General features: G+C 44.0%; 3 protein-coding genes across 5 annotated transcripts; all 3 read right to left on the reverse strand.

Moving 5' to 3' along the window:
* Positions 1-74: 74 nt before the first annotated feature.
* Positions 75-5,470, reverse strand: GTF2H3 (general transcription factor IIH subunit 3). Its single transcript, XM_082325279.1, is given in 15 exon segments — positions 75-212; positions 297-333; positions 420-555; positions 683-751; positions 983-1,036; positions 1,296-1,370; positions 1,454-1,482; positions 2,297-2,326; positions 2,567-2,629; positions 2,901-3,064; positions 3,681-3,787; positions 4,135-4,214; positions 4,748-5,129; positions 5,131-5,149; positions 5,151-5,470. Coding segments are annotated over 15 exon segments (1,623 nt in total). The 5' UTR covers positions 5,459-5,470; the 3' UTR covers positions 75-142.
* Positions 5,471-5,555: 85 nt separating this feature from the next.
* DDX55 (DEAD-box helicase 55) lies at positions 5,556-17,774 on the reverse strand. 3 transcript variants are annotated; one of them, XR_014229615.1, is made up of 16 exons: positions 17,628-17,752; positions 17,292-17,342; positions 17,117-17,203; positions 16,425-16,516; positions 16,250-16,312; positions 15,392-15,541; positions 14,719-14,908; positions 14,038-14,120; positions 13,521-13,652; positions 12,352-12,444; positions 11,568-11,682; positions 10,692-10,860; positions 10,019-10,311; positions 9,229-9,648; positions 8,355-8,529; positions 5,556-5,636 (listed from the first exon to the last, which is right to left on the reverse strand). XR_014229615.1 is itself a non-coding variant. In XM_082325278.1 (14 exons), the coding sequence occupies exons 1-14, from the start codon at positions 17,733-17,735 to the stop codon at positions 9,481-9,483; spliced, it is 1,794 nt and encodes a 597-aa protein (XP_082181404.1). In that variant the 5' UTR covers positions 17,736-17,774; the 3' UTR covers positions 8,896-9,480. The 3 variants fall into 3 exon arrangements, 1 of the variants encoding a protein (XP_082181404.1); XR_014229616.1 differs by lacking the exons at positions 5,556-5,636; positions 8,355-8,529 and adding an exon at positions 8,896-9,067; XM_082325278.1 differs by lacking the exons at positions 5,556-5,636; positions 8,355-8,529 and having other exon boundaries at positions 8,896-9,648; positions 17,628-17,774.
* Positions 17,775-18,477: 703 nt separating this feature from the next.
* On the reverse strand, positions 18,478-25,237 carry TMED2 (transmembrane p24 trafficking protein 2). The gene is made up of 4 exons (XM_082324694.1): positions 24,859-25,237; positions 23,232-23,424; positions 20,724-20,831; positions 18,478-19,681 (listed from the first exon to the last, which is right to left on the reverse strand). Exons 1-4 carry the CDS (start codon positions 25,036-25,038, stop codon positions 19,557-19,559), a joined length of 606 nt encoding a protein of 201 aa, XP_082180820.1. The 5' UTR covers positions 25,039-25,237; the 3' UTR covers positions 18,478-19,556.
* Positions 25,238-27,731: the final 2,494 nt, after the last annotated feature.

Raw genomic sequence — 27,731 nt, forward strand, 5'->3', positions numbered from 1 at the left:
TAAATATTTATCCCTTAAGAAACAAGTAGTAACACTGCATACAGTTCTCTTTCATATCCAATAAAAAGTGCCATCAATTTCTCACGTATATTCCATTTCATGGAATTACTGGAGGAGGTAATGATGTATTTACATAATGTTGTTACACAGCTAACTTTAATTTCTTCTTCTTAGCTTTCATGACAGGTGGCAGTGATATTTTGAAAGCAGTCCTGAAACAACATAAAAAAGGAACTGTCAGATACACTGAACATATTTCCATACCCACCCCTGAAACAAGAAGAACACACACTTACTCGCATGTACTACAAATAGGACTGAAGTTGCAGAATACTGGAAAATAAAAGAATTGGCTTTCACTAAAACAGTTCATCTGAATGTAAGAAATCAGACTCTTAAATATTTATAAACTTACTTACTTGACAAGCACACAGAGCACACATAGCCAATTTCAATAAGATTTCGATGACAGAAGCATGCAGCTCTGTAGTCAACATGAATAGGAGGTGGAAGGACAAGCTGTGATCTTTGCTCTTGATCAGGGAGAAACACCCACTGCATGAATAGAGAAAAAATATTTTGCAAATTAGAATGGTACTGCTGTATTATCTTGTCAATGAAGTCAGTAAGCTCTCACATCTGACACAGGGAAAAACACTGAAGTGTTTTTTAAATGACTTACCAACAAATACTGCAGAAGGGATGGCATGTGGGGCACTTTCAAATATATACCACCCGTAATGTCACAAGCCTGGAAAGCAGAGAGCATGATCAGGTTGTTATGTTTTATGAGACTAACAGGATATTTAAAATATCCACGTACTGCACAAGGCCTGCATGTTGGAACTGTCAGATCCACTGAACATATTTCCACACCCGTTCTTGAAACAAAGGAAAGGAGAGCTTCAGAATATGTCAAACTATCCAGCATCAAGTATCTATGGACAAATGTAAACAGCAAATAAGAACAGGAAGTCTGTACCTGTTGGAGAAGACCTGAATCAGAGTCCAAGACACAGGCATCAATCAAAATACTCTGCAAGAAAAAAGACGAAACGCATGAAAAACAAATTCAGCTAGGACCAATGTAGCCTCATCAGCGTTACTGTCACGACCTGTTTCCGCTATAAATGCACTCCACATATAAATGCACATGCTTTCACAGCTGCAGGGCCACCAGAGCCATAGGGAAGCTCTTTCACTTGATCAGAACGTAATCATAAGAGAAATTAACAATTTTGTTATCTTTGCACATTAAAAGAACATAATATATATGAAAAAAATGCCAGCTTCACCTGTTTCTGTGCCGCAAAGATCACATTCATGAAATTCATGTATTGCAATGCACTGTCTTCTGCTGCTTTTATGACCTAAATAAAACAATTCAAACTTGTTAGCTTACATTATCACTGGATTTCAAGACTAAAAGAAAACTGACAGCAGAAGTTCTTACCAAAATCCTTGATTTCATTTCTTGATTGGCTGAGTATTAAAAAGAAAAAGAAATGCATGAGCTCATTGTTTCTGTCGCCTGTGGTTTGCCCTTTTAATTCTGTAGCATCTAACATCTCGAGTATCTAACATCTCAGTTAAAATATGTACATGAAACTGTTTTACAGTCCCAGTGACAAGCATCTGTGGACTAATTCAGACTTGTTATGAAAGCAGACTCATTTCATTTATGGTCCAAAAGCAGTTAGATGTTGATCAGGAAAGAAACGTTCAACGCTGTTTATTACCAACTCACTGGTTGAAACGCGTATCTCAAGTTATATGGTATTTCTCTTTGATTAAAGTAACCTGAAATGCGTAGCTGATTCTAGTCCAATACGCTCCTTGCAAAACTATTTGCACAACTAGCACTTTTCCTGATTACAGAAGTCACAAGAGGAAGACCAAAACCGAGTAAGAACTCAAACTAGCATCACAGCTCTGTACGTGGTCCCTTTGGAAGAGGATCTCTGCATCACCTGACTTTCAAAAAGTTCCTCTCAACCTCCAGTTGTTCTAAAGAGATTCAACTTACAGTTTTACTCATTTCACTTGCATGCAACAGAAATTGAGAACAAGAATGTGGCCTAATGATGAAGTCCTTTACTTCTAGTTGTCACCCAGACCTAATTTAAACTGGGCAACTTCAAAGGATCGGGATAAACCCACACCTATTATTGCCAATTTTGGAAACGGGGGCATGTCAAAACACACGCCTATCTGTTTGTACGTACATATGCATTTATATCTGTTATTCTGATTCGAATATTTATGCAAGTACTGAAAACAGGAGCAGAGGCATTACCTTTTACCTCTTTGCTCATCTTGTTGATATCTATATTAGCTGACATTAAGGAATCTACATTCTACTCTCAGAAGTAACTCCCGTATCCATACCACGTATTCCCCGCCTTAGCCAACACACATTTTAATAAGCATGACCCCCAGTTATTAGGCAAACGTTTCAGTTTTGAGTGTTATTACAGAACAGGCATAGTAAAACTTTAATTAATATTATAAGAAACAGTCTTAAAAATACATAAAGGCTTTGAAGAGTCTGTGATCAAAAGGATACAACAAAGTGCTTTAGCAAGTGATCCTGCTAACAGAGTTTCTGTTTGCTGGCCCCTCATGTCAGCTGCAATACAAGAAAAGTGGCAAAAGTTACTTTTGTACATAAAAACAGTTGCTGAACCTGACCATACCAAATATGACAAGTTTTATCTTTGGCAAATAGAAAGTTTTATCTTTGGCAAATGCAGAGGCCCTAAGTGTCAAGCATAATGTACTCATGTACTTTAAACATATTAAAAGTCACATGATCAAAATAAAGGAAATTCCTACAACTCCTCGAGAGTCCAAGTGTTTTGCAATTCTGCATATTAAGCCTAGAATTTTCTTCTCCTTACTTTTTGTCATGAGGTCTTTAATCTCTTCTGCAATTGCATCATTTATTGCTGTTAATAATTCGTATTTTCCGTCCTTGCTGCCAGAGCAATTAGATTCCATGGAACTACCACCATCTCCAAAGAGATCTGCAAAAGCCCAACGCTTCCCAGGGTACAAGAAACGGCTGAAGCAGAGAAAAAACAAAGTATACGTGTTTTGTCATTAACCTCATAAGAAAAAATGACATCAACTAATCAGCTGTAGACAGCAATACTCTGAACTATAATTTCAAATAATTGTAATACTTTAGACATTAAAGAGACTACATAAGGCAGGCAAACTTCAAACCCCAAATGGGGTAAAACCCGCATTCGCCTCCCCCCTTTCAAGACACTCCTTAAGAGAATTGGCAAATAGATGCCATGCCTACACCTAGGGGTGGATCCTGAGACTCACGAACATCTGGGGAAAAATATCCACTAAACAGGAAACTTCTGCCACTTGCATCGTCCTGCTCGCCACAACTCTACCATCCTCTCTCCCCCTCTCTCCATATGTTTTTAGGTAAAATTCTGTTCAAACCTCCCATCTGTTTTATAAGCCCTTTTGTTGCTTTGTCTTGTAAGGCACTAACTCAGATTATTTCTTTCCTACGCAGTTTTAGTTAATTTTTGTTTTCAAAGCAATGATACATTACATGTTTTAAACCTGGTTTCAATTATATATTTCAACAAGAAAATCAGGAGAGAGAGAAAGGAAAGTACACTTTAAACCTTTACACTGTTAAGAAGCAACTGTACCTTTCCTGCGTGTGACTTGCTATTACAGCAAGCCTGTTGGTGCGATTCATAAATAAGTGTGAATTTCCCAGTACCATCGCTGCATCAATGCATTTTGATAGGGTGAACTGATGAAAAGAAGAAGAAAGTAAATACAGCACAATAACATTTACAGTTAAGTAATTTAGAAGAAGTCTCTCAAATAACTGCAGTCAAAAGAACGTGAAGACGCAGAAAGAGCTTCCTTTCTTAATAGGAAGCATTTAGAAAACAAGCTTTGACAAATATGCAATGCGGGGTAGCTATTTTTAAGAGAGTACTCTAATATACATTATATGTGTTTTAGCAGACAATGTTAGCGTAGTTCAGAAATCAAAGACTGATCCCATTTCTTGGCTACTTACTAACATCTAAAAAAAAATAAGTTATTTCCCCCGAAACCACCACCAGTAGTACCAACACCCAGAAGACGCACCTCAGCTTCTCCTAGCGCCTTCTTTCCCCACCAGATAGGGTTGGTGTCAATGACGATGACCAGCAGGCTCAGCTCGTCATCTGAAAAAGCGACAACACAGCAGCGTCACGCCGAGCTCCGCGCAAAGGCCCCCGAGCAGCGGGGCTCGCCCGGGACCGCCGGCAGCTCAGAGGGGCCGGCGGCGGGAAGGCGGAGGCGCGGGGGCGATGAAGCCTCGCCTCAGCGCCCCGCTCCCGGCCCCCGTCCTGCCTCCCCCCGCAGGAGCCCGGCCCGCCCGCGGGCTGAGGCGCGCCGGGGCCCGGCCCTGCCGGCTGCTCCCCCCGCAGCGCTCGCCGAGACCCCGCCGCCTCACCCGCGCTCATAGCGCCGGTCGGAGGTGCCGGCTGCTCCCGGCGCCTGGAGATGACGCCAAAGCACGGCGCTACGTCATCCAAACGCGTCGCGTCGGGCGAACGGCGTCACGCCCAGGCGAGGCGGGCTGTGCGGCGGCCCGGCGGGGAGCGGAGCGGCCGCGGCCATGAGCACGGAGGGTGAGGGAGCGGGGGGCGGGCGGCGGGGCGCGGCGCCGGGCCGGGACTGACGCGCCGCGTTGCCTTGCAGACTTGATCGAGACCTTCAGGGCGCAGCTGAGGGACGACCCCGACGTCGCCTCGGCCGTGGCCGCCATCCGGGCGCTGCTGGGCTTCCTCAAGCAGGACCGAGGTGGGCCCGGGTCCCCCCTCAGCCGCGGGCGGGGCGGGGCGGGGTCCCCCCTCTGCCCCGGGTCTCCCCACGGCGAGGCCCGTGTCGGTGAGGCCCAGCCCCGCCCTGACCGCGCCCCTCTGCCTCCCCGCAGGAGAGACCATCCAGGGCCTGAGGAGCAGCCTGCTGGCCGCCATCAGCACCCTGTCTCGGGTGGACTCCTCGGTGGCCGTCTCCTCCGCCGGGGAGCTCTTCCTGCGCTTCATCAGCCTCACCTCCCTGGAGTACTCGGTAGGGGCGGCTGCCCCCCGCTCAGCCACGCTGCCTGCCGGGGACCCTCCAGCCTCACGGCAGGCATCGCTGTGTTTTCCAGGACTACTCCAAATGCAAAGAAATCATGATCGAGCGCGGGGAGATCTTCCTCACAAAAGTCTCTCTCTCGAGGAACAAAATCGCCAAGCTGTGTCATCCTTTCATCAGAGATGGTGCCGTAAGTGGGCCGAGGCAGGGTCACTCTTGTTCTGGTGCTCTGCTGCTTGCAGTAATGGAAAAACAGAAGGGGAGGGGAGTGAAGTTCATTAACATTCACAACAGCGTTGTCCGATGGTGGCTTCTGCAAGTACACAGGCGTAACGTCACCCATCGCTTTATGTTGTTGTGACTCATCTCCCCTCCTCTACTTCAGTTTCCATGCGATCCAACTTTAACTTTTGGTCTACTTCCAAGAGGTGCTGAGGAGTCACAACTTCGAGTTTCCATTTAAAGTACTAGGTCATCACCCCTTGGCCACATCACGGCAGGCCACGTAAAGTCCAGCTATCCTATGATTGGTAGAATACAAGTGACGTACGTTATTATTTAATGTCGATGGACAGTTGTGCGAAGTAAAAGCCGTGACACCTTTAACAAAAGTAAAGGTTTCCCAAAATTTAGCAGAAAGTTATGTCTGATTATTTGTTTTTGACAGCGAATATTGACACATGCCTACTCAAGAGTGGTCCTCAGAGTGTTGGAAGCAGCTGTTAAGTCAAAGAAGCGATTCAGTGTTTATGTTACTGAATCGCAACCAGATCAAGCAGGGTAAGTACTCATTAATTTGTGTTTTATCTTGGTTAACAGGGTAAGTTACAGCTAGCATCAAATCTGTCATACCTTAAGAAAAGCTGCTAGGTTTCTTTGCAGCATTTTAAATGGTAACTGTCACTAATAATATCACATTATTCTGGACAAGTCAAACAAACAATATTAGCAAGTCATTTCCAATACTAAATATTCCAATAACAGTCTTACCTAGGTTTTCCTCAAAAGGTTACAAACTTTCAGTCAGTGCCAGGCAACCTACATTTTCCCCGGGGAAATGGGAGACAATTGATTTCTAGTTGTCTGTTTCAAAAGTAGGCTAAAATAATCAGTATTATATTAAGCCTAGCAAAGTAAAACATTTAGCTGACAATGTTGTTTGAAGATGCCAAATAAAGTGTATTACTGATAGCAAGAGAGCAAACTTTCCCTCTTCAGAGCATACGGTTGTGTAAGCGAAGGAATAAATCCTACATACTGGGTAATACATGTTGCTAACCAGTCTTTCACTAGACTCAAGGATGTTAAGTAAAGTACATATGATTTTCCAGCTTCACTGAAATAACTTCTAGCCACTGAAATAACTTCTAGCAATGCACCCCATCCTTTATTTCTTGTTTCTTACACCCTGTTGATGGAAAAGCTGAGACAGTTTAGGTAATCTCTCATCTTAATAAGAGTTCACTGACTCATCCTTCTGTAGCTGTAATTCCTGACTGCTAAAACAAACTGACTTTACTTTTCTTGGGTTTGTTGTTACCTGTTTGTTTCCATTTCTACACAAGAACTTATTTTCTATTAGAGGGTACATCATGAACCAAAACTACAGGCAAGGGAACATGGGCAGTCATGGGTTTCGGTCTTTCAGACAGTATTTTTCTAGCATTGTCTTTAAAGAAAAGACTTTTAAGCTTCAAACATCTTTTTTTAATAGGCAAAAGATGGCAAAAGCCTTGAGGAAGCTGAACATTCCTGTGACTGTGATTCTGGATGCTGCAGTTGGGTAAGCCTGATCATTGAATCTTAATATTGTTCATCACAATTGTATTTTGATAGTGTTATATGTAGGTTTCAAGCTTGTTCAAACTACAGACGTTGTTACTTAGTTTGTCATAGTCATCAAACAAGCTAAACAAGTTACACCTCTAGGTGCACGATTAGAATACGCCTGCTACAAAACAAGTATTTGATGTTTGCATGTTAGAAGGAAAAATGGAGTCAGACCTAAGTGTAGAACTTGGGGCTATCTGCAAAAAAAACAAACCCCAAAACGGAGGTGCTATGCAAAAAGGCTGCCTTTATTTTCCTAATTTGCATACATGTTATCATTTTGGGGTTTCTTAAGCTATTTGTAAGTCCAAAACACGAGAAAAGAACGAACTATAATAAATCTGAACCTCAATTCTTGCATAAGTGCAAAATGCCTGAGAGAGACTGCCTCTGAGATAATCCATACAGTCTGCTTACCAAGGCACCTCTCAGCTAGGGAAGGTAGTGGCTTGAGCGGACAAGTCTACAAGTTCTGTTTAACACCTTAAGTCTATCCAAATCACTTAGTTGGTGGTTTTCTTTTTAGATCTGTATTTTCAATTAACAAAACACATTAGAGGGACGTAAAGAAAGGAGGATTAGATGAGGAGCATCCTGTGTATTTGCCCAAGGTTAGCATGGTGCAGTTACACTCACTGTGTAGGTAGTTATCTTATCACAGACACCCATCGTCCTGTAACTGAGCATCATTCCTAGCCAGATTTCAGCTTCTTCCAGCATTTACACAATTGCCAAGGTCAGGTGTGGCTGGAGAAGATACGGTTACTTAATATTCCTGCTAGGGAAGCAGATGAAGGCTCACTCTAAGGATGTGTAACAACACGTGGACTTACATAGGTAGGTGAAACCAGTTCAGAAAGGTGAAAGACTGTTCAAATTACTATTTTCTGTTCTGCTCAGCAAGTCGTTTGTCATATTACCCAGCAAGACCTGGATTTTTTTTTCCCCCCTTTGAACAGCTACATTATGGAGAAGGTGGACCTGGTGTTAGTTGGTGCTGAAGGCGTAGTTGAAAGCGGAGGCATTATTAACAAGGTAATAGGTAGCGAGTTTATTACATCATTCTGTAAACTCTAGACTTTTAAAGTTTGGTTTCTTTGAATAATTCAAAGCTTTCTGAAAAATCTTTTCTATTTGGACATTATCCAGTAAATGTCTATTTAGTGTTGGAAACTGGGCAATATTATGTCACGCTAGCACTGACTCTGCATGTTGTTTTCCATCTGTCTCCACAGATTGGCACTAATCAAATTGCTGTGTGTGCCAAAGCTCAGAATAAGCCATTTTATGTGGTAGCAGAAAGTTTCAAGTTTGTAAGACTTTTCCCTCTGAATCAGCAGGACGTCCCAGATAAGTTTAAGGTAAGAGAAATTCAAATTACTTCTTAGCCAGCCAAGACGCACACTTACGTGTCTGTGAGGAACTTTCGTCTAAGCGTGCCTTCATTTATCTGCATCTCTCTACTATAGCTTACTTTAAGTAATACAGAGTTGCTCCACGTTACCGTCACATGTCAAACAGCCATAATTTGTCGTAATACTAACATTTAGTTCCTAAAGCGGTTCCTTTGGGGCACAGGAGCAGCTGAGGGCAAGAAACGGTTAAATCAATACACTTCAGAACTACAAATTGTACTTTATAAAGAAGATAAAACAGCCGAGACCAAGGTGGCAGCAGCCTGTGCCTCATTTTAAAGCGACTGACTTCCTTCGGTTTTACCACAAACATGTGCTTGAGACCCAGAAGAGGTTTTAACCTGCAGTTGTGTAATAACTAATGGTCTCCGTTGCCTTCTAGTACAAAGCAGACACTCTGAAAACAAGTCAGAATCTAACAGAGGAGCATCCCTGGATTGACTACACATCACCATCGCTGATTACGTTACTGTTTACAGACCTCGGTGTGTTAACTCCGTCAGCTGTCAGCGATGAACTTATTAAACTCTATCTGTAACAGAGGACTCGGTGTACAGGATGTATCATCTTCTTCAATGACTATCACAGCTGTAAGAACTTGGAAGATGATACAAGTTACATGGACGTGGTAAGAGACATTATAAGGATTAATGTAATTATCAGCCTTCTTGAGTTCTTAAAGCAAAACATTACATCTGGGTGGACCACTGTTAAAAAAAAAATCCAAAAGTTACTACAGCTTCTAAAGACCTAAAATAAATTATTTTAAACATGGGTGGAGTATTTTGATATCGTGAAATAAAATACCATATGGTGTATTCAAGCTCATTCTGAGGTATGCTGTCACTTACTAGTCTGTGGTACGTACCTGATAAAAAAAACAAAATGAGACAACGCACAAGGCTGCTAACGGAGATCTGCAGCTCCTGCCACGCCATGCAAGAGCGGTGCTTTTAGCTTTGTTCTTAACTGCAGGCTTGTTTGTATGTCTTAATGGACGCCAGGTCTCTTTATGAGGCAATTAGATCAATTCTGTTCTCTGTGTCATTATTTCGTTATAAAAATACAGTTTTATTGAAATAGGCAGTATTTTAATGTAAAAGCGTGATTAGAATAACTGTCAACCTTCGGACTCTAAGTCAGCAACAGTTTCTGCTTTGAGTCTGCTCTGGCTGCCTGTTAGTCTTTTCTCAAACTCTTCTTCACTAATTTTTCCTTTTTTTAATCTCTTCAAGAGTCTTGTGTCATTCAGCAACTCTTCCATATCCTCATCTTCAATATCAGAGCCCTGTTGACAGTTGAAAAAATAACAAATCAAACACAACACCAAAAGACTTTCATTCTATACAGCTGAACACAAGAGAAGTTTACAACTCAGATTTCACCAGGAGTTTCCAAGCACGAAATAATACTCAATGTCTACCTTGGAAACTGTCTAACTGCCAGTTACACTTGTTGAGAATTCAGGGGAAAAAAAAAAAATTTTAAAAAGCTTTAAAAAGCTTCTCTAGAATTTTTTTAAGCTTTGTCTGTCAAGGTCCTAAAAAGTTAATTTATAGTCAATTCCATCAAACTAAAATCCGATGGCTCTGCCATTTGCAAGCATGCACTTCTGCGACAGTCATCACATGCAGTTTAATGGAAGGGGCACAGTTTACCTCTTCACGCTTCCTTTTAGCTGTTATTTTCTTTTTCTTCTCCCTCTTGGCTTTCTGCTTTGACCAGGCTTTGTTCTTTATGAATTTCTTTTTCCCTCCATTTTCCTGTCTTTCTTTTCTTTGTTGTTCTAATTGCTTTTGCCTCTGTTTTTCTCTATTTTTATCCTTAAATGAAATGGAGTCTGTATTAACAGTGACTGGAGTAAAGTCTGGAAAACATTTTCCTCTTAGTTCAGGCATCTTTGGCATTTTTAACAATGCAAAGCCTTTGGCAAGGCTAGCAAAATCCAGATCTGTTAAAATAAAGATTATAAAGTCAGTTTCCTGCTGGATAAAAAGTTAATTTAACTTAGCAAGTCACAGAAAAGAACATTATCTTATTGTATTGTTTTCATTCTATACTTAATACTAATAACAATACCGAGTCATTTTTATTTATGCTTACGTCAGTTTTGGTCAAACTTAGTAATTAAATGTTTTCTCTTGAAAACAATGAGAAACAAGTTGCTTGAAAAAAATAGGATTTTTGTCACAATCTGATGTGGCAGAAAGTAACTTTGAGAACAGGAATGGGTAGCTGAAGCTTGTGGACAATAACACTATGTTTTTTGCCAAACCAAATACTGTCTTCTGAAAGGAGCAGTAAAAGATACCAGCCCCTGCTGGGAATCACCTTTTATTCGGAAGATCAGATTACATTCGTGTTTGGCGTAAGCCTGGACGTAGGACACAAATGCTTTCATCCCTTTCTCAAACACCGCCCTGTCAGCTAGGGCCATAGACTGCAGTTTTGGAAGAAGATCCAACACGTTTGTCTGTGGTTTCATCTCCTGCATGGGACACTGAAAACCAGAAAAGAAATACGAAACCAAAGGGAAAGTTCAGCACAGTGATTTAAAATGCGCTGCGAAACTTCAAACACCCGCTTCTTCCCAGTTAATCTTCAGTCAGCTGCGAGCCCCTTTCCCCCTCCTGCTCGGTCGCTGCGACACGGTAGTTCGCCGTTCAGCCCCACACGCAGCTGTCCTAGCCCCGCCGAGGAGTTCGCACACTGCCGCTCGAGAGAGGCAACGTCTTCATCTCGCGCCTTAGCAAGGCACCTTCTCAGCAGCAGGCCTCCGGAGAACGCAGACGATCCCACAAACGCAGGACCAGGCACGGGAAACGATCAGTTACAAGCGAACAGCACAGAGGGCGCGGTGTGCGAACTGGTGGCGGCAGGGCTGGGCTGGGCGCGGAAGCCAGCGCTGCCCTTCTGGAAACGCTCCGTCTACGCACCCTTAGAAATGAAACGCCTTTCCTTACTCAGCGCATCACGGATTGCTATGACAAACTCGGTAGGCGGCACTGGGAGCAATTGTGTTCTAACAGATAATTGCATTTGGTGATTAATAAGCAGCTCATCTTTTCTTTTTTAACTATGCACCTCTGCTAGAACATTCTCTACGCATATGACCTTAAGTTCTACAAACTCCGATTTCAAAACTCCTATCAGTAAGCCTGTCCCCTTGCTCTTTCCTGCTCTGGGGTGGAATAAAAGTCTACTGACCTTCTGGTTGATTGAGAGAAAGTTAATGTAAGATTCTTCCATGGGAAGCAAAAATACAAGTGCGCTGCCTACGTTGCCAATCCGTGCCGTGCGACCACAGCGATGCACAAAGGCGCTGAAACAACACAACACAGAGCTACCTTAGCACGAGATGCTCAGCCTGACTTTGAAGTATTAGACAGCAAAAGGGGAAATCTGATGGAATGGAAAATACAGTGCTATGTACTTTGGAATTAAACCGGCAGGAATCAGCAATGCAAGACACGTAGCGGTCCCACTCCATTGTTAGGACTGTATGCTAAAACGAGGGGCATCTGTTTTGGGGATGGACTTTAAGCAAGTTGTAGGGAGAAATATGACATCGGAAGTTAAAATACACGGAAAAGCGCCTTTCGTGGGAACTTCCAATGTACCATTCCCGGAAGAGCTCTGTCCCCGCTCTCATCTCTGTCCCCATTCACCCAGCGTCTCGCCTCTTGTGATTTCTTTGATACTCTCACACCAAGCCTTACACCCGAGTGCCTCTTCGCACAAACAGAAGCGGCGTCCACCCATTTGACTTACGCACGTACAACGCACAGTCATTTCAATTCACATCAGTTACAACAAAACCTGCGGTGTTCCCACCTCCCTCCTTCAGGCGTCATTTCACGCGTTCACTCAGACTAACTTCCAGGCAGCGATTAAATGCGTTTTCTGCAGTTGTGTGTTCTCAATTTATATCTGAACACTATAATAACATGACCACAAGTAGAGTAAAGGTTCTTAAGATCTGAAGTTGTACCTTGCGCTGCTAGGTGGGTCATACTGTAAAACCCAGTGTACTTCTGGAATGTCTATGCCACGGGCCATCACATCGGTGCAAACTAAAATGCCACTAGGAAGAAGAAGTGTATTTTCATTAAACTGTCATTTGAGAAGAGCCAGGCTTCCCCCAGCTCCGTATTCTGCATCTACATTGGAGAACGAGGAACAGAACATTTTAAAACGTTTGTTTTTTGAAAAGAGACCAAATAATGTAAGATAGTTGCTGCCTTCACCAACTAAAATTCTACATAACGTTATGAAAAGGAATGCAATTTATATTACAGCCAACATACCACTGAGAAAAAAAAAAAAAAAAAAAATCAATTCCCTATTACAAGTTCTATTTTTAAATCACCACGGCATCCCCCCCCAGCTGAATATAATACTATAAACATTTCAATAAAAGACTTAAGAGACTGACAATTTTAGCGTGCTATTTTGAACAGTTGTTTTTCCAGTCTGCTGGTAATTATTTTTCTTATAATAAAAAATGCTAAAACTCAGGTCCCGTGCCATAAAAAACGACAGCTAACGAGGCAAGAGTCTCTTAACATCCTGCAAAGCTGACAAAGGATACTTTTCTGCAGGTAGGTTACAGCGCCGCGTTGCCATATTCCTGTTCATATACCACTAAAACAGTTCCTGGGTTTCCACTCCGGTTAGCAACCCGGAAAAGGTTATTTTTCGCTCCAGTTCCCTACCGAGGGTACGTTTATACAGCGAGGCTGATGTGTGGTTGTGGCACGCGACAGTACAGCGCGCCCGGTTCAAGGAGTAGCACAGACAGCTGCAATAACGACGGGCTTCGTAGTGCGCGAGTTTGGCCAGCGAGTACCGCAGACGGCGGAGGGTCCCGGGCTGCAGGATACCCTAAATCCGTGGCCCTGCATCGTCCCGGCTGCCACGCGGATTATCTAAATTAGGCTGGACGTGCTCCAGTCACATTTTCACTTTGTGACCATACTTGGAGTACCTAAGCGTAGTTTGTGTTCTTAGAAATACGTTCAGAACCAGCTACGAGCATCCTTCCCCTCGGCGCAACGCCACGCTCCCACACTCGAGCGGCAGAAAAGTATTGTCAGACAAAATTCCCCACCCCTTACTATTTTTACTTTTGGCTGGCTTAGCCTATTCGTGTGTTCTTACCCTGGGAGCTTCCGAAACTCAGTAAAAATCTTGTTACGCTTGTGTTTCATTTTCCCGTGAATGCTCATTATTTTCACTTGTTTAATTAAGGATTCCAAAGCCTTCCCATAGTATTCCACACAGGCACACGTGCTGTTGTGAATAAAGACGGACATAAAAGCAGATTATGCTGCATTTTTAATCTGGTTTAGACAGTCAAGCTAGAGTCGCCTGAGACCTTCCAAAAATATACACTATTGCCTATTTTTATTTCAAATATGTACATCATTTTTATAATTGACATATAATCATCTTACTTTAAAAATGCATATAACATTTATGTTTTGCTTAATAAAATTCAACACAATCCTGACAGGAAGCAATGATCAATCTCTTTTTAGGCAGCATATTCTACAAGACAGCTATCAAAATGAACCACTTTTAAAATAGTTGTGCCCTTGTCAACACAGGGCACGGTTTTGGAATGTAAGTAATAAAACACCATACTGTTTTCACGATGAAACACAAACAGAATTACCTGAAAAAGACCAGATGTTTTTCCTGTTTGTGCTGTCGAAGAAAATGCACCAACTGATTAAATTTTTCATCTGCTTTGCAGATCTATACAGTGCAAAAGGGGAAAAAAAAAAAAAAAAAAAGAAAATGGAGTTGATACCAAGTGATCTGCCCGTTTCCTCCATTCATTGTGCACTGATAAACGCCTACGGGCATCGTTTCTTAATAGTGATCATTTGTACCACAGTTCATCGTGTGGAATATTACTCTTTTATGTATCTTGTTTTAAGTAAAAACAAATACTTCAGCTCCCAGCCTTCCCATCCCCAGCCGCGCCACCTCTCCTGCAGCAGTATCTCGAGCATCCCTCAGCCACTCTTCTGAAACGGCCCAAGTCTCCTCCCACACCCGCCCAGTACAAGCAGGTCAAGGAGCCACCGCACCGCAGCCCGCTCAGGGTGACAACAGCTCCTGGCCAGCCAAACAAAACCCGCAGAGCAGGAAACAACAGGGTTGCTAATTTAGATCCTTCTCCTTCGCTTGGTTACTGATCTTTGGAGAACCTGCAAGAGCTTTATGTCTTTGAGACTTCTGGTTCCTCTATTAACGTCATCCTAACTGGCCAAGACTTACAAACTTATTGACGGAACCAGGGGAAAAGGAGAGGGAACAAGAAACTATCAGGAAGCACAGAGGTTCGCACCATGTAATAGTTCTCCAGGCGCGTCGGAGTTTTCTGTGTGTTGCTTGCTGCCACTCCCTTCTCTTTCACCGAGATGCGGACAGGATTCCGGAGACCTGCTCTCACCAGGTTCTCCACCTCCTGAGTCTGAGTTGCTGAGAACAGACCTGTCCGTCTCTGCTTGGGCAAAAAGTCCAGAATGGCATTTAAACTGCAAGTAAGCACACGTAAAAACATAACTGTCCCAAGACTTCCCTCAGAAAGAAGTTTAATCGCTGAAGTAAGAGTTGATAATAAAAACTATTTTGTTTGTAAAATGCCAATCTTCTATCGAACTAATTAGCTTAACTTTGAGAGAAAGAGAAAAGGGACATCAAAGCTTATTTGTTAAAGTGTTTTAAGCCATTCTGATGTGTAAATAATGATTCTTAATCAAGCATTAATATAGCATGTGCTAATATACATCAGAAAAAACAGAAATTTTGAACTCTGTATTCATCAAGGATCCACTCTTTCCTGATTCTCTTCCCCCTTAGCAATTGCTTTATGTAGTCTACGGAGCAAAGAGAGATAAAAGAACAAAACAGAACAAATCTAATTTTAGAGATCATTGTAGTCCACACTCATTCACATCCATCATGTACGAACTCCCTTAAAACTTCAGAAGCATTACTAGAATTTATTCTTTAAATACCTTGCTTCAAAGCCCATATCTAGAAGTCTGTCTGCTTCGTCTAATACCAACACATCAAGAGACTTCACACAACTCGCTAGATCCAGCCCATCCGCTTTTCTTCTGAACAGATCCTCCAGGCGGCCCGGTGTAGCTACAATGATGTTCCCACTGTTTGCGAACAAGAGACACAGCAATTTTGGGGGAGCCGCTACCATTACCATCACAGCACAAACCTGCACGCAAGTTGACTGCATTCTTCAATAAAACAATTTCATTTTGTCACTTTGAACTGTATTCACATTTCAGTGCCTTTCAGACACCATGTTAATGGGAGAAAAATGCTCAGGTGAAGCCACGCCAGTTGTGGTAATAGAAGTTTAGAATATAATCAGCAACTATGGAAAGCAGCTATCAGCTAGCAGAAATATTTGGTACCTCCGTGCAGAAGCCAGCAGCAAATACGATTGCTTCAAAACTTCATCTTTGGTATCGGCACCAAACAGCTTCAGAAAAATATTCACCAGCACGGTCTCAAGCTCACTAGAGCCTACTGCTAGTGCAACACTTACAAGAAAGAAGGAACTGAAACATTCAGCGAAGACGGTTTTCAGCTCACCATGCTGTACGCTGTTCTTCACCCAAACAGCATGTAAACAGTACTCACTTCACATAGGCTCCTTTCCTATTGTCTCATTATGGCGTATCACACTCAAGGGAAAGAATCCACAATTTCCTCAGCGTACACCCTAACACACTCATGCAGGACCATCACATTTTAGCACTGGCAGGACCAAAGCCCTAATTTGAAAAACCCAAAGGACAAGGAGAAAACCACAGCTGCGAGGCATTGATAAAAATCACTGAAAATCAACTCACCCGTGTTCTTTAAACTTTTCAACATCTTCCATGGGATTCCTGCCACCAATTAAAAGAATCTGACTGAAACAATAAAACAGGAAGATTTAGGTCATCTTTAAGTTTTGCTAGTTTAGGAATGACCAAAGGCCAAGAAAAAGGAACTACGGTCGTGACAAGCCTGAAATTCACTCACCTAAACCTGGGGAAGTGTTTTGTGAAATGCGATAGCACCTCATCAATTTGAATAGCTAATTCTCTCGTTGGTGTGATAATTATAGCTCCAACCTGCACACGAAAAACAAAAGGAATTTATGGAAAATAACAGACTAGAAGAAAGACTTGGGCAAAATTCTCCCTTACAAGCTAAGTGAATAAGAGCCATGTTCGTGATCCTAGCTTTAGGCAAAACATTTCCGTAGAAATACAATAAAGTATACAAAATAACAGAAAATATCTACAGAAGAGGTATTATACCGATGTGCAAAACACCTCTGCTCAAAAAGCAGTATCTAATAATGATATTTAATAGCAAATAACAGTGCAAGTTCTCTGTATGCTAAATGTATTCAACATCAATGGATGCTAAAAAGCATACAAAGACTCTTTTGCAGTACGTCATCACATTTGATATTTTAAGACACTTTTCTAACAGTTCAGAAAACCATTTTGATCATGTCAAATAAAAAGCTATATCTAAGTGCAAAGAAAGCACCCCAATACTTGTTGTCAAGTGTTAAACAGTTTATTGTTACTGCTATCCAAAAGCGCTGAGCACACAGCCACTGTGTGTGTATGCAATTTTCCTTACCGGTACTTTTCCTGAAGTCGTCAAATCTTATTGGCACATCATAAAAACATACTCAGAACTGAATAACTTAATCTTACCTGCATTTTCTTTAATTTTTCTTCCCGTCTGAGAAGAATTTCCAGTATGGGGATTACAAATGCTAAGGTTTTGCCACTGCCTGTTACCTGTGAGAAGGGAAACAGAGTCAGCCCTCCCTCAGCTCCAGAGACAAACCAAGAAAAGCAACGAGCTTGCCCAAGGAAAAGCACTCACCGCTTCTGCAGCAACATCTTTGTTATTCATGAAGAGCGGAATGGTTGCAGACTAAAAAAAAAAGAGAAACGTCACATGAATTGGCTATGGTGGAAGTAAATCTCACAGAGGCTAAACCCCGCCAAGGGACAGCAAAGCTCTCTGTAAACGCCACCTAGGCAGAGCCGGGGATGGGAAAGCCAAAGGCTGCGACTTCCCTCGCTGCTACAGAATCCAGCGACCGCCCTGACCTGCGGCCTCGGGGCTGTGGCTGAGCCCACCGCCACCGCCCGCCCTCCTCGGGCCCCGCTCCCCCTTCCCCGCGGCAGCCGCGGCCCGGCGGGGAGCGCCCCTCACCTGCACCGGGGTCATGCGGGCGAAGCCGAGCTCCCGCAGCGCCTGCAGCACGCCCGGGCTCAGCGCCACCGGCAGCGACTCCCAGCTCCCCTCAGTCACCGCCTCCATCTTGGGCTGGCGCCGTGTCCGCCGCCCCGCCTCCCCCTCCCGTCCCGCGGCCCGGCCTCGGCAGGGCCGTGCGGCAACAGGCGCCGCAGCGCTTCGGTTCCGCCCCAGGCGCCGCCGCCCGCCGCCACCCGCCCGTTTGCCTCCTCGATCAGAAACCGCGCTCGTAATCGCCACCCTTTGCATACACCAAAAAAACCTTATTTTCATGGCAAGCGGCCTGTCACAGTCAGTACTTCGGCGGGTCACAGAGAAGCACTGCGACTCCCAGCTGCCCAGGGTTGAGCAGCAGAGCGGTAGGTTGAGAATGACCTGCGACTTCTCCTACCTGCCCACGAAGGGGGATGAATTCCCGATATCCTAAGAGATACTCCAGGAAAAAGCTTTGAGCGTTAAACTGTACTTCCTTAAAGCGTCAAAGGAAAAAAAAAAAATACAAAGTTACCTTTTTTTTTTTTTTAAAGAATTTGTTTATTTATCGAACCTGGGTCATATTTAGATTCACAAGCAATTTTTAAATGTACATCTTGAATTCAATTTTAAGTGTTTTACACAAAAATATTGGCACACAACAGTTGCAACAAGGTGTAAGAGCCACCTTTCTGAAGAACTGCTGCAAGTGTTCGCCCGAGGTTGAAAAAACTTTACCTGGAACATGAAAACCTGTAACAAATTTTAAATTAATCGTACAAAACTGTTGTGTGTTACTTGTAGAGGCTCCCCCCTGGAAAAGACCCCACCCCACCCCCAAAAATGATTACAACTAATATACATCAGTCACAACATAATCCTGGCTCAGCACCCACATCAGACGCTTCTTTAATTTTTAAACCAATCATCAGATACCGAGGAAAGTAACTTTATACAAAAACAAATCTACATGTGCCTGAAAAAGAAAACACACCAGTATTTAGCATTATGCTAATTGTGATCAGATAACGGCAGAGACTGCCACTTAACTTAAATACAAGGGCTGCATAGCATCGCAAGAAACCCCCAGAATCATTAACCCTTTGGCATCAGGAATCCAGATTTCCGGAACACTAATGCGCTCCGCAACGGCGCCAACAGTCTGAGCTTTGGACCTGCAAAAGCCAAAGGGTTAACTATTGTTTGCCAAGACACTGCACACAACTGGCTTCAATATAAAACCTGTGAAAGACTAAAAACCATATGATGAACATTCAGTAATGAGGAGAAAACGTATTTTCCTATCAACCATTTAATTTAAAAGAACTTTGGGAATAAGTTGACATAATTAGGATAGTTACTGAAGACTTTCTTTTTAAATAGCAACTCTGTATGAATACTGGATTGGACGTTGTCAGCTGTCTTCTATTCATTATCAGAATAAAGTTCCAATCGCTTCTCCTTGGCAGTTTATGTAAGCAAAGAAGGGATTTTTTTCGATTTCGTAACACCTACTGCAGGGTTAAAGACGTCAAAAACGCAAACAGTCATGTTAGGGCCTTGTACTGTTTCCCTGGGTAGAACTGCAAGTACGAAAACAGGGGAAAAAAGTTAGAAAAGACATCAACATTGCTCGTTACTACAGTTGAATTACAGCATTTGCAGCTTGCTTGGACCTCGCTTAGCATACAGACTAGGCAGATTGAAGTGAAAAAAATTATGCCAATTAAGTGACAAGATTTCAGCACAGCTTTTGCTACAGAAGATATATAAAAACAATTCTTTTTTAACTAGGAAGGAACATAAGCAATAAGTTTTACAGTTCAGTAAAGAGGGTTCAGAAACTAAATGACTTTTTTGTGACCAGGATGTTTGGTAGACAGTGAACTGAAATCCGGGACCAGAAAAGTATTCTTAAACAACCCTTCGGACTTCAAAAAACCTCTTCAGATAGTAGATTTGTCCCAGTGTCATGGCAACTAATACAAGAGCTTCAAAGAATGACCAAAGAACCACTCTGCTGTTTGTGTTGTCATTAACTGTTGGGGGAAAAAGAAAAAAAAAGTAGTAAGTAACGAAGCATTTAAAATAAACGTAAAACACGCTTTGTCATTGGAACTGAAGTACTGCACATAAACCACTGATATTTGTATCGCGTCATTACAAGTGTCCCAGAAGGACTCTGCGGTCTTAGAAATGAGATCTGAGAGGGGGCATTTTTCTGAACAGCTGGCTACACAGGCAGATGTTTTAACCTCAACCTCGGACATACACTGCAGCATCTTCCTCTATTCTGCCCCCCTTCAAAGAGGCTGGACAGAAGCTTGTAGCTGCCAAACACAAGCCACTTGCTTTTTCAAGTAACGGTCGCATATTACAGCCTCAAAGTCAAGTGGGGAATTTCCAATCTCTAAAGGTTCATCATCTTTGGTTCTAAAAATTCAGCATTTTCTTAAATCAGGCCATTAGTAACAAAAGTCATAAAACTGGAGATATTCATAGGTTCAAAAAGCTGAGGGGCCAGTGCTTTAATAGAATGTTCTACTTTCACATTAAAAAAATATTTGCCCTTTATGCTCACTGGGCTTCCCCTAACGCACCACTTAGCACACTCGGTCGTATTTTAAAGCTGTATTTCAGAACGTGAGGGTATTCTCTACTTGGAAATAACAGTGGTTCTGCTCTATTTCAACAAAACACTTAAAAAAGACTTTGGCTCAATTATTAAGCCACACCCACTTCAAGGATGAAGTAACAGCGCAACCAAAGTCTGTCCCTGGGAACCGTATCATTACTGATATCTTCATGAATACGCCATTCAAAGAACTACAGAATTTACACTAATTAAGCAAAGATTATTTTGTGTAACAATCTTCATTCCATGAGAGGCGAGCCAATTTAAACAAGATTGCAAGCATCAACTACATTCTTTACTGTATGGGCAGGTCCTTCAGAACTTCTTCTAAAATTTATTTTTTTTTTTTTTAGTAACTTGAAATAGCTTTCACGGACTTGCATTTTAAATTACATTTTGTAAGTTCATTTGAGAGGGGAGAAGGCATTTAAGGCAAAGACACATACTTGCTCTATGTATTCTTTCACGAACTTCCATGTACTCCTGTTCATGCTTTACAGCTGTCATGGCCACTGCTAACTCATTAATCATCTCTTCTAGCTTGTTCTGATGAGCTGCGGAATAATTTCAGAAGCAACAGAAAGTCCGTTACTGACTCAAAAAACAATTTGTTAAAATTTACGAACAGTTATATTTAATTTCCTGTCGCAGAAGTTCTGAAAAATGCAGTCTGTACAGCTGAAAACTTTCTATCCTTACAGCAAAGCAAACTTTAGTTTTCATAGTGCCACTTCTCCTAACACGTCTCTATGGTATTTAATAAGTGGGAAAACGTCTTTCTCCACATCCAACTAGAAGGCAGAAGACACGCAATTTAGAGTCAGTACAGACCACTTACTCCCAATATGGGCATACTTTTCCAGAAAAATAGAACGTAAGAACACATGAGATCAATACCACACACTAGTATCTATTTTGCCAATATCGTCCAATATATTCCAAGCAAATTATCGTAACATTACAGCTTTTCCTAGTTGTTAAGCTTGCAAAAATAGAACAACTGAGAATTTAGCTTAAGATCATGATGCTGGCAAAACGAGATCACTTTCTGAAGCAACATATCACATCTTGTGATCTTCGGGTTTAGCTGAAGCACAGCATTCAGCAGAAACAATGCCAAAGGGGCCTGGCAGAGGGCAGGAACTGGCTTCAGGTTCTGGTATGTCGTGAAAGCAGAAGAGGAGGAAAATACCAAACCAACGATAACAGAAAACTAGCTTGAGATAGTTCAGCAAATGGAAGGATCAGAGATCCAAGATTTAGTGATTTGACTGTCAGTCGCAGGATCTTTTAAATACGTTCATGCTCAAAAGAACTGTCCACTTACAAACTCACAAATTAGGCAAGTCATTTCCAAAGTTTTCTAGCAACAAGAGAAGTTCAAGATATTCTACAAACACGCCCTGGGCAATCAGCTCTCTTAAAAAAAGTCACAAAACCCAACACATTTTCCATTGAAGGGACATACTTGACTTTGAAGCTACCTTATTACATTTTTATTTATAAATTAAGTGTTTCAGATCACAATCTGAAAATCAAGCTATTCAAAATACACACCTTATGGGGAACAATCAAAAAGAGGACCAGAGAATAACACCCATACAAATTCCAATTAAAATCTTAAATAGTTGTGTTAACCACACTCACTTTGCTAATATCGTAAATCCCTTATTTTCATGGCCAACCGGGCATTGCAATAAGTGCAGTTTATTAGTAGGAGGAGAAATTACAGTTGCAGGGATTGTTTAAACTCACCCCCAAAAAATACACTCAAGAAAAATTGTTTGCCTTAAAAATTTAAAGCTGCACTAATATTCTTTACAACAGATATATTCAGACTCAATAAGAGATTTAACTGAGTCTTTTAAAAAAAAAATCAGAAGTTAGGAACGTGTTACTTTTCAAGTGATATCAAGCACTCAATGGACGCAGTTATTTACTTGCTGAAATAGAAAACAAGAATTTATTGCCTTTCTAGCTACAGTTAGTGATTTCTAAATAAAGCTTTATAACTTCTTACCCAATACATTCATTTCATTCTTTTACAGCAAATGACAAGTTTGAAGTTTTTCCCCTTGTAACATTACTGAGAATTAATACCCTAAAAGAAGCTTATTGCTTCCAAAAGCCCTTGATTATTCAACACCCACTTTAGCAACAAAAAGCAAACACCGTCTAAAATATCCAGTGTTCTTGGATGTTCAGTGTTTTAGTTTAATTTCACCTAAAACGCCTGATTAAGTCTTCTGTTAGCCATAAATAACCACCTGAAGACAAACTGTCACGGACAGTTCAAGGACCTGATCCCAAGAGCTGCTAAGTATATAAACCTCTCGATGAAAGCTTGCAGGTGCTCAGCATTGCTCAGAATCAGACCTTTTATGTAGTTTATTAAAAAGACATTCTCATGCTACAAACAAATGTTACAGAGAAAAAGCAAACGTTAGCTGTTAGTGAATAAACATATGCAAAAGACAAGATGCTAACGAGCTTTCAAAAAGCAGTACACATACCATCCCAGGTATCTCCACCACCTAGAGAAAAGTGTAAGAGATGAACACAAGTACAGGACAAAAGGCTGCAGATAAAACAGTAATCTACACGGCTAAGAGAAAATTTTTATATTAGCGCATTTATCGAAGAGCTCAGCTAACGCACGTAGTAGTCTACATACTGCTGAGCAAACTAGAAATCGGAGAATGAAACTGATGAAAAGACTAAAGGATGAAAGCATTAGTTCCTGCAGATGGCCAAGTGATTCTCTGGTGATTTTGCATTAAATCATGTAATGAGGTCTAAAAACCATCCATATCCATTTTAGCTGTGCAAGAGAACAGCTAACTAGACAGCCTGAAGAAACAGGAATTCTGAGAATCCTAGTCAAGTTCAGAAGTCACGCATGCAGGGAAAAGCTCCCGAGCCAGAGCTAATTTCTTTCCCGGAGTCTTTCTCACCTTCTGTCTCCATGTCTTGCCCCTTTGGAGCTTCCCCGATATCAATAGTGAACATCACTATCTTGGGAGTCATGGTGGACATTCTGTTGCTAAAGCAAAACTTGTAAGTTCCATCCATGTGGGCGGCAAACGTGTATTTTCCACTGGACTCTCGATCGCCTTTATAAATTCCTTTATTATCAGGCCCTGTAATCTGGATGGGGAAAACAAAGTATCATACATTTTATTTGAAATACAGTGGGTTTAAATACACCATTACAGCATTGCATGCATATTTTGAAGTCATCCAGCCAGAATTACCAACACCATCTGTAATCTAACTGGTTCGACATTCTTCGTACTTTCCCTCCCATAACTCAAAAGCAGCGATGCATTATCCTGCACAGAAATCTTTAAAAAAAAAAAAAACCAACCAACCAACTTCTTGGTAAAGAAAGTCATACAAAAGCCTCTCTTACTGACCAAGATTACTGGCTGTATAGTCAAGATAAGAAGCATTCAAGAACAAGTAAAACATAACCTATCTACAGCCCTGGCTGTTGGCCAAATTAACAACTAGAGGGGAAACCTTATCTCTGATGCTTGAAGGAAAACAAAAAGGAAAAAAAGACATTCGCCCATACGTCAGTACTACTTTAGACATACGGTTGTGCATTGTCGCAGCTACCATTTCAAATGGACCAAGGGCCTGAGCACTGAGCGCTCAGGGTCACTGTGATCTTAAGGCCTCCATCCCACCAGGCCAGCAAACTCCGCTGCTGAGCGCCCATTAGGGACATCTGGATGGGATTTCAGAGCTGCCTGACTCTGTCCTGCATCGGGGCGATGTGCAATTTTAAACAGTTATATTCACTCTCAGCAATGACTCTCTCATGTTTAAGTTATCCCAAACAATCAAAATGCAAGGAATTCTGCACCAAAATTAAAGGAATTCTTATCTGTTATTCTCCTACTGATTTGATGTTTCATCGAAGAAAAGGACTTACCTACAACTTTCGAGATGGCAATCAACCTGATTAAAGCAACACGTTTTGATTCAAGGGGGGACACACTGCTCCCAGAATAAGCAACACGTTTTTATAAAATTTAACCCTGTTTGTTCTTCCCGCCAAACGGTTTATTACGACAAGACCGTATCGAGCAGAATAACGAGGAAAATCTCAAGAGAACAGCTCTGAAAACAGGAACGCTGCCTTCTGCAGCAACAGCAGAAGTGACGAGCAGCCTTGGGGAACGCAGCCCCCCGAAGAGGGGCCTCGCCCCCTCGGCGATGGCCCACGCCGCCCCGCCAGGCCCCCGCAGCGGGGCAGAGCCCTTCTGCCCAGCAGGCCGGCGGCGACCCCGCCGCACGGAGCCCCCGCAACCAGGCGGGACCCTCCCAAACTTCCCGGACGGTTCAAACCACCCTCCGGCCGCCGGCCGCCCCCTCCAGGGCGCCGCCGCCGCCGCCACCGCCGCCCTCCCGGGCGCTGCCCCCGGCCGCCCCGGCCTCCCCACCGCCCCACGCGGCGAGGGACGAGCGCGCAGGGCCCGGCCCCGGGGCGGCGGGACAGGGCTCGTCAGCCCTCCCCTCAGCACGGCGCCCGCGGCCCCAAGGTCAGCCCGCCGCGGCGCCGTCCCGCCTCACCTCCACGTCGATGTCCAGGAAGCCCCCCTCCGCCACCTCGAAGATGAGCCCCATCTTCGTACCGGACGGCACCCGCTCCAGGAAACACTCCTCAGCGTGCGCGTCGATGCTGACGAAGTAGGCGGCAGCCGGGGCCGCCAGCGCGGCCAGCAGCGCCAGCACCGCCCGCACCGGCGACATGGCGGAGCCCAGCGGGAGGGGGCACCGAGCGGCGGGACGGCAGCAAAAGGGGAGGGGGACTTCCTGCTCGGGCCACGCCCCTTCCGGGGCACGGGGCCGCCGCTCATTGGCCGACACAGCCCCGCTGCCACGTACGGCCCGCGCTACGGTGGCCCCTGAGGGACCGTGAGGGAAGGGGCCGCCTAAACCCCCGCGCGGGGACGGCGCGGCGCAGGAGGCGGGGCCCGTACCGGGGAGGAACCAATGAGCACGGAGCAGGGGGCAGGGCCGCGGCGGCGAGGAGCCAATCAGGACGAGGCAGAGAGAGCTGGCCTGTCAGAAAGCGCGGCGCGCCGAACGCGATTGGGTGAGCGGCCGAGGAGGCGTCGCCTGGCAACGGGGGGAGCGGCGGCGGCGGCGGGAGCGCGGGCGGCGCCTGAGGGGACCGCGGCGGGAAGGAGGCGGCGAGGGCGGCCGCCACCGCCGTCCTCCTCCTCCTCCTCCTCCTCCTCCTCCTCCTGCTGCTGAAGCCGGGAAACCCAAAGTTGCTACGGGAAGGTAGAGATTTGGGGAGCAGCTGACGATCAAGAGAGTAACGGGGAAGCCCCGCTCGTGGCTGTTCGTTGCCCCAAGGAAACACGGTCGGGATACACGGCAGGCGTCACCCGAGGCTCACTGAGCATTAACAGCCGTTCCTTGCATGCTCAAATGCTAACTTTCAATTAAAACTTCCAGAAGGTCGTGCTTGAGCTTAAGGAAGTCTGTTTTCATGACTAGCTGTTTTAATTACCGGCAGAAGATTTAAAGATTAAAGGAAAAATCTGGCTTTCTAGTGAAACGTTTATGCGTTTGGGTTTGCCGAGGAAGCACCAGTTACGGTACTCCCGGTAATACTTGGACGTTGCATTTGTCTTCAGCTGCGTGACAAACGTAACCCAAATACTTGATTTGCCTAAGGAAATTCTGCTCAGCTCACTCGAGCCGCCGGTGTTGAGCGAGCAGAGCTGGCGGTGCCAGTGCAGGCTCGCTCGGGAGCAGACACGTGTGGCAGGGAAAGCTGTCAGCAAGAGAAGCACAAGCTTGAGCAGTTTTAGGTCGCCTACGTGACTTGGATAAGCGACCTCTCCTGCCGAGTCCCTCAAAACTTCCATTGTCAAAACTTCCATTTCAATTGGATCAAGCCAACCTTCCATCTGCTGCTTTCCATAGCATAAACTGCTGTGCTGGTTTTTCATCTATCTCAAAAGTAGTTTTAGTCTTGCCACTAGCACTTTCTCTAAATTATTACTTTTTTCCTCTACATGCATTTGTCCATAACAATGGGAAATCTTTTAATACTGAATCCTGGTGGTATGAACCCTGTTCTCATCTCTGACTTGGACAGAATGATGATTTCACAGCATATCTGTTCCCCCGCGTGTTCTCCAAACGTTCTGCTCATGCTGCTGCCCCTTCCCATGCTTTCGTAAGCGGCCTTTGCCAGGAAAGGGTGACTACGCCATTATTCATCCTCGTGCTCCCTCTGGAACTTTGTGCAATATCCTGCAGTGTTCAACTTCGGCAATAAATTTCACGAACGATACGTAAATATGCTTCCACAGGACATCATCGATTATTATTACAAGTTAGGCAACTGAATATCAAACTCAGAAGCTTGGAGACTGTTTTGTTACCCTCCTGGCCGCCCAGGCCAATGAAGATGAGTGCCAACGGCAGCGCGTGAGGAAGATGGACATTTTGTAACTTGTGACAGCATGCGATATTGACAGTATTGCGTGAAAAAAGTTTGTCTGAGTGTCACAGTGTTGCATTTCAAGTCATTCATTCCTCCCATTCACTGACATTGGCGTTTTGCATCTGCCAAAAATAAGAGAATTAATGCTGTATTCACAACACACAGCACGTACCAGTCATTCCAAGCGCGGCTTTTGCAACTCCAGTTTTATTTCTCCTAAACCAGTTCCAGTGTTTGACATTATTCATCGTATCTTGCCCAAAATGTAATGCATTATTCCTACACTGCATACAGCAAGTGGCAGGATTGGGACCTAAAATTATTTCAGGGCATATTTAGTTTATCTCTAAAGAGTCGTCTGGAGCACTTCTTACTAAACACCGCGAGGATAAGGATGTTTAAAAGTGCACAGTCACACCTGAAGGCAAAAATACTGAAAAACTTAACTAGAAAAACACATTTTGGTTTAGTTTAAATTCCTCTGTAAGTGGGTCCATGCCAGCAAGCTACTTGTACGTATAAAATCTCCGCTGCCGCTCTGAACGCGTGTGCAGGCGTAAAGACTCGCTCCCTCTGCTCTTGCAGAGCGAGGGCCTACAACCCCTGCCGACGTGCGAGCCGCGGCGCGCCAGGCCCCTGCCCTCCTGCAGAATGACTCGGTCACGCCGCTGCCTTCGCCCGCAGCCGCCTGCTCGCCTTCGTCCTCTTCGGGAGCAGGGGAGCAGCTTTCCCCCTTCTGTCCCGGTACCGTACCGGTCGGCTTTGCGGGCAGGCGCGGCGCTGGCCCTTGGGCACCGTGGTGGCACAGACACCGCGGTGGGTTCCCGCAGCGCGGGGCCCCGAAGCCTCCCCACGCGTGGGTGTGACTCCTCACCCCTCGCACACGGGGTTCTCGTCCCCGGACGACGAAGCCCCGGGCAGAAGGCGTTGATACCACGAGCGATCCCGCTGCTGAAGCGGCTCAGCGCAAGCGGCGAGC

Source organism: Platalea leucorodia, assembly GCF_965183815.1.
Source record: "Platalea leucorodia genome assembly, chromosome: 12".
In the NCBI taxonomy this organism is placed as follows: domain Eukaryota; kingdom Metazoa; phylum Chordata; class Aves; order Pelecaniformes; family Threskiornithidae; genus Platalea; species Platalea leucorodia.